The sequence below is a fragment of the Cyprinodon variegatus genome, unplaced genomic scaffold, assembly GCF_000732505.1.
Source record: "Cyprinodon variegatus isolate N-32 unplaced genomic scaffold, C_variegatus-1.0 Scaffold76, whole genome shotgun sequence".
Lineage (NCBI taxonomy): Eukaryota > Metazoa > Chordata > Actinopteri > Cyprinodontiformes > Cyprinodontidae > Cyprinodon > Cyprinodon variegatus.
This window is the reverse complement of record NW_015150529.1, coordinates 876,252-887,486: the sequence shown is the minus strand read 5'-3', so window position 1 is coordinate 887,486 and position 11,235 is coordinate 876,252. Positions and strand designations below refer to the sequence as shown.

Genomic DNA, 11,235 nt, shown 5'->3' with positions numbered 1-11,235 from the left:
TCAGTCTTTCGTAGGTCTTAATTTTTAAAACATCATAAATAGGATCATTTTTATTACGATTTATTTTTGTAATTTAAATAAATCGTTAAAACTAACAATTTTTTTTTTTATATAAAAAAATTGTTTTTTAATTAAAAAAATAAAAATAATGGCTCGCCATTATTGGTTCCCTCCCGATAGCGGAACCAATAAAACGTTGTTGCGGCCGGGACATTTGGGAGATGCACCATTAACTTTTTTGTCTGGAAAATATGATCAAGTGCAAATGTAACCAAAATTGTCTCCAGCCAAGAGTTTACATACATGAGGCTCAGTGGATTTTGTGCAAGAAGTCATTCAAGCTCGGAACGATGGGAATTAAGGCAGTGGAGTCGCACATGCGAAGCACGAAACACAAAGCGTCAAAATCGAGTTACCGAGAAACAGATAAGAGCTTTAGGATAACCTGGTCCTTACATTAGAAATTCTGTGATAAAATACATTTTTAGATGCTTTGATGCTCCAAAAACCTCCTGAGTTGTAAAAGTTTTAATATTTATTCTTAAAATGGTCGTTGGGAGATTACTTTTATTTTTCATTTAAAAGGACTGCTGCATTCAGCAGCCGACTCCTTATTTTTCTTAAACATACGCAGCTATGATGTTTATCTGGATAATACAGTAGTAAAGTAAATTCTCTGCTGTTTGCAGGGGGGACTATCAAGATTTACGCCGACAGTCTGAAACCCAACATCCCCTACAAGACCATCCTGCTGTCCACCAGAGACACAGCGGACTCCGCCGTGGTTGCAGCTCTGGAGAAGTACGGGATGGAGAAGGAGAACGCCAGGGATTACTGCATCGCCCGGGTAAAAACGCTTCATCCTACTCTAGCTGTAAACACAACTTTTACACCTTCTGATGATTTTAATTAGCTTTAGCTGCTCCAGCAGCATAACTTTACCACCAAACATTTCCCACATGATTCAAATATTTGGATGCCTGACCTAGAATGCTTCTGTGCACCCAAACCCTTTGGGAGGAGTGCTGTTCAGTTCCTTCCTCACTGAGGGCTGTTGGCACTCTTTGTGTGTTTTGTGTCGCAGACTTTGCTGCAAGGGGTCCTGCAGAGACCAAAAACATGCATGCTTAACCTCACAGCTGCAGATACTCATAGATGCAGTTTTAGAGAGCAAAGCAGCAGACTAAACAAGCAGGGATGTGGTGGTTAGTTGGATAGAAGCTGTAGTAATGTGTAGGTGCGAACTGTGAGGAGTGCAGAGGAGAAGGGAGCCTGTAGCTAAAGTCGGCTCCATACAGTCCTCAAAATGTTTAACTTTAGTTTGATATCATTTAGACTCTCTGAAAAATCAGGGTTTCATGTGAATTATATGTCATTTCTTTTGGATTATTTTTATTTTTTTCTTTCAAAAGTTGATTTCGTATTTTTCTTTATCTCTGCAGCAAGAGGAAAAAACGGGCAAAGAGGTGATCCTGGATGATTCGGAGTGTCCCCAGCAGATCTTCAGAGACTGGCCTGCAGACAGAGGTAAAAACTGGATTCTCCTCCTGCTGGGAGTCTAAAAAAACTCAACTTACAAGGCCTTTTATTGACTTATACTGCCTCCCTCTGGTATAGAAATGTTATTACAGCTTTTCATCATGTCAAAGAACTTCAGCCACACAATCCCATTTTCTCCCTTCCTACTAGAATTTTTCCCCCCTGTAAGCAATTTGGTGTCCATGTGTTTCCTACACTGTTTACATTTTGATCCCTGCTGTACTTTATAAATGGAAATGTTCATTTTCACCTCTAAGCTGCTGCTCATTCACTGTTAGAAAGTATACACAAAACGACAAAACAGTTTTTCTTAGTCTAAATTGTGGCACATTAACTGTATATTATTGTCACCAATATATTTGATTGAATTTTCTCTTTTTTAATACAACAAAAATTCCAAACTTAACCTTTTATCAGAATCAGAAATACTTTAATAATCCCAGAGGGAAATTACTTTTGTTACACGCTCCAGTTACAGTTTTATATAATATATACACACATCCAACTATGCAATATAATAAAGATAAAAAATAAGGATAAAAAAGAGATAAAATATATACACATATAGCTCTTCTGTATATATACATGTACGTATATCTATGCATATGTAAAAACTAAATCCAAATAAAGTGAAAATCCAAGTAAAGTGATATTTGGTGTGCAAAAATAGTGCATAAAAGTCAATTACGGGGGGGGGGGCCTGATTCACTTGAGGGAGGCGTTATAGAGGTTGATGACCACATTTTAACATGTACTTATACTTGTACTTATACACACATTTACTCATGCATTCACCATTTAAACCTGCATTTGTCTAGTTCCAAAAATATACAATGCTCTTTAGATTAAGGCAGAGACATTAAAAAAGGAAAAAAAAGAGCATTATATGAATAAAAAACTGTAGTCAAGACATCCATTGAAAACTCCCATCAATAGGTTCCACTTTCAGTCCCTACAGTCCTCATATTTGGCTCCCATCGATTCTCAAAGTCCCTTTGTTTGTTTGCCCTTGGCAATGTATGATAGTTTTTACAGTCCAAGTGAGCTTGCAACCTCTTTCCTCCAGAATCCCATGGAGGGGGCTTCCATGCTCCTCCAGCATAGTGCAACAGATCTGGCTTGAAGAAGTCCATAGTCTATCAATGTAGTTATCCTCTGTGATTGTTTAAATTCTATTGTATATATTCTTAGAACACAGAATTTAACCTCTAATGGGACTTTTACTTTAAGCAGTTCAGATAGACACTTAGTAACATCCTTCCAAAACTTCGGGACTTTAGGACATTCCCACAAACAATGGAGGAGTTCCTTTTTCAGATAAACATTTAGTGCAAATTTTATTGTCTACGTTTTATACAAAATGTCTTCTACGTCCTTCTTAAAAATGAAGGAGCGTAGAGCCTCTTCCTACTCACGTTTCAACGAAAACCACAAGTCTAATCCTTCCAAAAACTGATTCCAAAGCTGAGTCAAACAGGAACTGTTAAATAGTTTTTGCCATCTTCCTTGTTGTTCTTTCTCCAGTGTCGTGCAGCTTTGTCGTCACGCCCTCAAAACCCCACCTGATTTGCATACAGAAATTCAAAACTCATCTCTGCGTTGTGATTGGCCAACCAGTTCCAGGGCCTGGGGCATTGATCGAGGCTAGACCACTCGCAGGCAAAAATGATTTTGGCCGCTGGCGGGTGGAGCTAGTTTACTAGGCTACCCTGTACCTGCTCTAGAGAGGAAAAAGCCTATTAAGCATGTGCAAGAGCGTGCATGAGCCCATTTCTCCTCATCCACGCTCTGTTTAAAGCATCGCTCATGCAAGCTTTTATGCCTAAACGTCCGCCCTAACTCCTAAATCCCTCAATCAAATTATATAGCGGGACTATATAGTGGACTTTATAGCAAACTCAGTTAACTGACCATTCGGACAGATGATCGCTGCTTTTTGCTTCCCGTCAGTCATGTAACTCCTCCTTCACAGCGCGGCACCTTCGTCTTTATTAGTCGCCGCTGTTGGGTAGCTGCAGCCTATGGCGACAGCAGGCCGCTTTGTGAGGAGAGCTCTCTACACAAAGCATTTGTGTATACATCTGCCTCTTCTGAGGCCTTTCTTTTTTCCTCATACACTTCATAGACACTTATTGAAGCTCACCTTTCTCACAGTGGTTCTTTGAAAATTGCCAAGGGTCATAAGAGAATGACTGTCTAAAACCGTAGCTCACCACAGATATACGGCTGAAAGAGCGCACGCCCAGAAAAAGATAGCTAACGGGGCGAGCACATAGGACAGCCTTAGGTAAACGTATTGCCCGAATGATTGACAATAAGGAAGACCACTTATTTAGATGATCAACTCAATATTAAAAGATGGTCCTCTATACCTTTAAGAGCTCAAATCAACGTATGATCAAGTAAAATGATACGACTGGCAAAAAATCAAATACAAACAGCATAAATATAAAACAACAAGCCAGTCCCATCTAGGCATAATCGGAGACGATGACACATGAAGTGTGCTCCTGATGTCCAGTCTGCTCCGTAGCTTTGTTTTAGTCGCTGTAACCGCAGAAAATCCCGCTTCACAAAGATAGAATGTTATAGATAGGATGAGTCTTGACCTGAATTGTTGTAATTGGACTGATGTAATTGGGAGAGAATACCACAATTTTTTTTATATTTTGCAAAATAAAACATCACTCAGACTCTGATCGTCGATAAATTTTATATATATATATATATATATATATATACACACACACACACACGTACCGGTCCGCGGCCCGGTGGTTGGGGACCGCTGATTTTAGATGATCAACTCGGAAAAAAAAGATGGTCCTCTATACCTTTAAGAGCTCAAATCTCCACCCAGCCTTTGTAATCATGACTCAGCTTTGTGATTCTTTTCAGTAAAAACAGAAATGGCGTTAAAAGTGTAAAATTAAGAAGTCACAGCAAGACTACTTGCCTGTCGAAAATAATTAGACCAAAGTTTTTTTTTTTTTTTTTCGGCCTCATGCCCTGATTTAAAAAAAATTCAGCAACATATCAAAAAGTCGGGGATGTTTGGCCATCTCTAAATGACCTAGAGCACTGGAGCACCAGAGTTAGCAGAGCTTGATTGTGTGCTTCCTTCTCTATCCCTAATGTATCAACATGTTCACCTCCTAAAAGGTTTAGTAGTGGCTTAGTTAGGTTGCATTTAAATTGAGATGTTGTGGGATGACTTTCAGCAGGTGGCTCATCGACAAAGAGCAACATGGACTCATTGGCAGTTCTTACCTTTTGAGAAAACCTGCTTCGTTACTCACCTCTACATCTGATGTGGAGAAGCTTTAAAGTCCAAAATGCACTGTATTGTTTTGTATTCAGGGAAAATAAATGTTTTGCATGTTTTTATCACATCACGTTGTTATAAAAGGTGTGAATCTTTGTCCCTCAGGACCGCTGGTGTTTCAGCTGAAGAAGAGACCTCCGGACTACCAGGCCAGGAAAGGAAGGAAGGACGAGAAGGGCCTCAGAGGAAAGGACGGCTCAATGCCGCCTGAAAAACTGCCTTATTTGGTGGAGCTGAGTCCAGGTAGGACTTTTAGAAACTCCCCCCACTCTTATGGTGTTATGACACACGTCAGCCAACAGGTGGCAGCAAAATAGCTACTAATATATGTAGATTAATTACTCAGAAGTCAGTGGTTTTTTTTTAGGTTTTAAGTTTTTTACTCTGCCTGTTTTAATTGTAACTGAAAACAAAAGCTGAGCCTTTATTGCTGTATTTTATTTCAGAGATTTACATTACTGTAGGTTTACTGTAACACTCATATTTACATCTTGCTCCCTGCAAAGTTACCAGTGATTTATATTTATATTCACAAATATAAATTGATGTAAATGTACAAACTGTAAGGTCTGAGGTTTTTTTCAACGGATATGAAAGGTAAGTGTTTTTCCTGAAGTATTAATCTTGGAATAAAGCCTTAAGAAACTCGTGAAGAGATGCTTTCAAGTCATTTTGGAGAATAAACACAAGTTTGCAGCCCTAACAGCTTGTTTCTTGCTACTGATCCTCCTCTCTCCTTTCTCTCCATCTGCTTTTTTTTTAATCACCTGGCATCATTACCTCTCCTGACCCCAAAGGTGACCCAGAAACTCCCCACTATGCTGGGATGTTTTTGGGGGACCCGAGGCCCTGATGCAGGAGCATACTAACGCATCTGTCACATTAACAGAGCGGTTTACTGGTCACCGGTTGTGGGTACAGTGGGTTTAATAAACAGAGCTGAGTGCTGTCAGTCTGAATGAGATATTTTCTTAATATTTTAGGTCAGAATTATGAGAAAAAAGGAGATTAAGAAATAATAAAAGTTTAAAAAGTTAATGTGAAATGTTTTAACAATACAGTTAGTTATTCAGTGAGACTAATATTAGAGTTCATTTCTCATACTTACGTAAACTCACGTAAATACATCTTACCAGTAGCCAACCGATGAGTTAGCCTCGATACAGAAATGTTTGGGACCAATGATATACAGTGACGTGCATGACGTCAACGCGTTAACTGAAGCAAAAATAAACATGGCTGGGTCAGTTTCAGCTGGAATAACCTCTATTTCTTTTTTAAAAAAACGAACAGGATGTTTGCAGGTTCCTCGTGTCGGGATTGCGTTAGTTTGGTTTATAGGTTAACTCTGCTAGTTGTGAAACAAATCAAGAATGTGATTTTAGCCAATCACAGCCGCTATTGCTGCTGTGATTGGCTAAAAATTCGACATAGGAGGCCCCCAATCAGTTTGAAAGAATTGTACTGAATGTCCCAACTTTTGCAAACACGTTCTACAGGAGGCGTCCAAGACTGATACCATGTAGGAACTGAATTCAACTACACGTATTAATCTGGTTTATGCCAGGTTACTTTTACGCTCCAATAAAGCCTGATATCGCTAAACATGTCCATGGTTTGGGAAATGTCGACTGAGAATTAGTAATTAGAATATTGACCATATTTTTGATTTTGAGTCACCAACTTCTGTCGCTCAGTTTGTTCAGGGTTTAAAAAAAAAATTGGATTAGCTTTGTACAAAAAATCTCTGGCTAACTACGTTCCTATTCCACATTAGACTAAAATGTATTCTGGCTCAAAAACAAATAGCTGGACTGTTCTACTTACATTGACATGAGTAATATGAATAAATGGTTGAACAAATACAAAATGTGTAAAGTAAACGTGTTGGAATATTCCGACGCTCTGGCTAGCTACTCGTTTATCTAGTATATCACATGGATGCGGCGTGTACATGGCGTGTTTGCCTCATTCATCGTTTACATGCTTACGGATCAGGTTGTCCATTGAGATAAACCACTTCTTAGCAAGATTATAATTTTTTATCCTGCAAATCCAATCAGAATATTCCGAATGCCATGTTTACATGACAAATTTTAATCCCATCGTACGTTTATTCCGATTAGCTTCGTCTTGTTAAGCATAGCTGCTAAACATAGCTGCATACAGTTAGTTAGTCCTGGAATGTTTTTGAATTTAATGTAAAATATATTTCACTTCTTTTCCTATGAAGGCAGTTTTGATTTGGATCTTAAAACAGATTTTTTTCTCCCCCCAATACAAATGGATTTAATTCTTTATTTCCCGTTTTATAGAGTAGTGGGATTTTAAACAGCTGTAGTGCTGATAAATTTGTGGTCTGTGTGCGTTTTGGGGTTAGTTGGTTATTATTGCATATTTCTTCCTCCTTGCTGCATTTTTACCTTCTGCTATGTCTCTTTTTTCCCACCTTCTCATGGCATGTTTTGGTTGCCTGTTTGTGTGTGTGTGTGCGCGTGTGTGGGGTCTGTGCATGTGTCCGTCTGCTCCTTACCTGCCTGCCCGCCTGCCTGCCTGCCTGCCGTCTGTAGGCCGAGGGAATCACTATGCCTACTACGCCTATCGGCACCAAGAAGGTAAAAACTGCACCGCACCTCCTCCTGTTTTTCCAGCAGAGGGGTTGGTTCTGCTCTGAAGCCTTTTCAGCTCAAACATGTTGGCTTAGAAATGGCAGATGTTCGGTGTAACGTTTTAATCAGATATTCATACTTTGTCACAGATGAGGGGTAACGATGCTATTTATCTAGGATTTTGATTACAGCTACATAAGTATGACACTTTTACAGTATTAATTAAACTTTTATTACATTTATATTGTAGCAGTCTGAGTTGTTGTTGTGGATGATCCCTTACAGACTAAAAATAGACTGATACATCGCTGAACAATATTTTTGGCCAAAATTAGTGCTTTTTTAAAATCAGTGATGCATGCAGACGTTCCATTCATTAGTGCTTAGGTCTTCAACAGGGGGTCTGCCACCCCTAGGCGGTCCACGGAGGTACTGCAAGGGGGTGGCGAAAGTTTTGGTTGAGTTATATTTCCCCCCCACAATTTTTTTCCACTAATTGAAAAGTCTTTAAATCCACATTAACATGAATTCAACACACTGTAGTAAACAGATAAATGGAGGCAGAAGACGTCTTTCAGTCATCAATGCACACATTCAGAGACACACAGGAGCTCTTTCAAGCTGGGCACCGTTTCATTCACAACACCTGTCCCATCAACCAGGAATCCAAATCAGAAATACTTTAATAATCCCAGGATGAAATTACGCTACATTACTCCTATAATAGTGATTATAGGACCAGTTTGATATAACACAATTTCATACAATATATATCATTAGGGGGTCCCTGCTCCATCTTGCCATCAGTTTGGGGTCCTTGGCCTGGAAAAACATTGAAGAATCCTGCATTAGTGCATTCAGCAGCAATGTTTTAGCAAATTTGACTTGGTGTTTTATAGACGTGTATCATATATTTTTCCCTTTTATCATGTAAACTAGGGATGGAACGATTTATGAAAACCGTCCGAACCGTTCGGTTCGACTGTCTCGGTTCGATTCGCGTGTGTTTCGTTCGGTTCATGCGTTGCTCCTTTTTCTCATAGGCGAAGCGTTTACACTCCAGAGCAGAAGGCGGCGGTACTGCGACCAAAGCCAACCACCAGTAGTAAACAAGAAGAAGAAGCGAAGCAGCTTAGCCGGGTGTAGCAGAAAAAAAATGAGTTGTTGTGGAGAATTGTGTGGGTATGGCGAGTGGGAAAGAACAGGAGTTGGAAGACGCGCCAGCAGCACTTTATAGGTCTGCTGTATGGGAGCGCTTTGCATTTAGAGTGACCTACGATGACGGCAGAAAGAAAGTTGTGGATAAAAGTGCAACAGTGTGCAAGAATTGTGCAACACGTTTTGTTTATGCTAACAGCAACACGACCAACATGTCAGGTCAACAATCAACATACCGAACCGAAAGCCGTGACCACGAAACCGTGAACTGAACCGTGGATTTTGTGAACTGTTCCACCCCTAATGCAAATAGATTAATGGAAGGTATTATCTTCTCCACAAATTAGCCCCCAAAAATCGGCAGCACATATCGTGGATCAGTTACACCAGTGGTCCAAATTCCAAACAGCCATTTTGCCCCGAGTCCAACCGAGTAAAATTTGTTCAGAACCACAACTTTGCCAAAGGAACAAGACAATTTTCCTTTAAAATACGAAAACACAATTGCATTATCTTATTTCAAGTGCATATTATCTAAGTATCTTATTTTAAGAGTAATAATACTCATTCCATTGGCAAACTATTTAATTTACCTGCTCAAATTAAGGATAAATACTCTTGATTTATGAAATTTTTACTTATTTCTTGATCGTTTTCCCAGTGTATTATACTTCATCTGTTTATCAGTTTAGGTCACTATAAATAGCATTGTAGAAGTTACTGTACAAAGAGCCACAGGCTGCAACCCTGTTTACACTAATAACTAAATAATCTGTACCTGCATCACCATTAAAGAATGTGTATCTGTCAATCTCTATTACAAACCATAATGGACTAGAACCTCCAGAAAGGATGAACCTAATCTATCTTTGAATAGTTGTCTCCAAAGGATTTTTGTCCTCCTCATTCCTCCACAGCAGACATTTTGAACTAATGTGCTGCTTTGCTTTTACTAAAACTTGCTTACTAATAATCATTAGCTTTTCTTTTCTGCTCACTCGCTGCATCACTTCAGTCAGAATTACTTCTGCACACACCACTTCCGATTGACTGTTTATTCTGGAAATAATGAAATAAATGAATGTAGCCGCGCCTTGATTTGTGCTTAAACTGAGGTTTTCTGTGCCTCCAGACGGCTCCGACTCCAGAGACAAACCGAAGCTGTACCGGCTTCAGCACAGCATCACAGAGGTCGGTTCGGACTGCACAGAAGACGGAGCCATCCAGGTGAACCACCAGAACTCCAGCTGTTTATGAGCTTTGTTTTAGTTGATTATAATCTCCTAAAGAAGTTTATTTATCAGTAGAATCATTTTAAACACTATTTTATTTGGTTTTAATCCTTCTCATTCAGATACACCTAAAGAGTGGGAATGTGTAACAGGCGTGTAACGAGAGGCGTGTTTAGAAATACTTTATTTACCCAGATCAACTACACCCAACTTAGTAACATAGCTGTATCAGAAGGGCTTTCCTGCATGTTTCACACCAGACAGCATCTAGAAAGTAAATGGATGTTAGCAGAACTTTTGCGATTAGAGTCCTAGAAGTATTTTCAGACTCTAGACATTCAGGTTTGTGGCAAAAACCAAAATGTTTTTTGAATTCCTGCGTGCTTGTTTTTGTTTCGTCTCATGATTTTTTTTTTTTTTATGGTGACTCAAGACGCAGCGTGCTGTTTTCACTACCCGTAAACTTAAGAGATGTTTACGTCCTTTACCATCTGCCCCACTGTGCTTGAAGACTTGGTTCTTTATTTTTTAAAGATGTTAACTATCATCCTGCTGTAGATTTATCTTAATTTGGCTGGGGTTGGGATGCTGCGATGGTGTGGAGGTAGACTGTATGACCCATAGACCGGCTGACACAGGTTTAAGTTCCGATCATGTTGACCTTTCCTGAATGTCTTCCCCCCCCTTTCTTGCAATCCGCTTTCCTGTCTACATACTTTCAAAATAAAAATAAAAACAACAATTAAGGGCACTAGAGCCTAAAAATTTGGCTGAGGCGCTGTTTTCTTGTACCTGCAGTCTCATGAAGACCAGCAGACATCTGCCTTACTTTAACAACGTGCTCTCCTGTCTTTCCCATTTTTAAGATCAGGTAGAGAAATTAGGCATCTGTTATGGATTACAGAAAAAAAATCATGATGAATGATGATGCATCTTGTTTACAGATGCATTTTTGATTTCTATGTTTCAGTAAAAAAACAACAACAAAAAAAAAAAAAAACCCAGTGGCATCTCTGCTACGGGTGTAAATCACATCCATCATGGCGATTCGATTCAGTATCGATTTCCTGACCCAACGATTCGATTATTTTCGATACTCAAGAAAACACCACGATTCGATTCGATTAATTGGTTCATGTTTTTATTTATTTATTTATTTATTTTTTTACACCTTACAGGGTAAACAAAGTTTCAAGTTTGAAATAAATCAATGAAAGCTGTAATATCGTTATGCTTTTTTTTTTTTTTTTGAGAAACTACAGAAAATAACAGAAGTAGAAAAGTTGTACTCCACCTTTTCCTATTAAAACCTCATTCACTGAATAATAATACCCCTGCGTTATAGATTCTGCAAGGCCTTGCATCAAAAAAT

At 39.1% G+C, this 11,235-nt stretch overlaps 1 protein-coding gene across 1 annotated transcript in view; it reads left to right on the top strand.

Annotated features, from left to right (window-relative positions):
- LOC107083520 (afadin-like) overlaps nt 1-11,235 on the top strand; it is a 158,249-nt gene that overhangs the window by 57,521 nt on the left and 89,493 nt on the right. Inside the window, 5 exon segments of the mRNA XM_015372827.1 lie at nt 690-847; nt 1,443-1,527; nt 4,970-5,107; nt 7,435-7,479; nt 9,764-9,858. Of these exon segments, the coding sequence (XP_015228313.1) occupies nt 690-847; nt 1,443-1,527; nt 4,970-5,107; nt 7,435-7,479; nt 9,764-9,858 (521 nt within the window).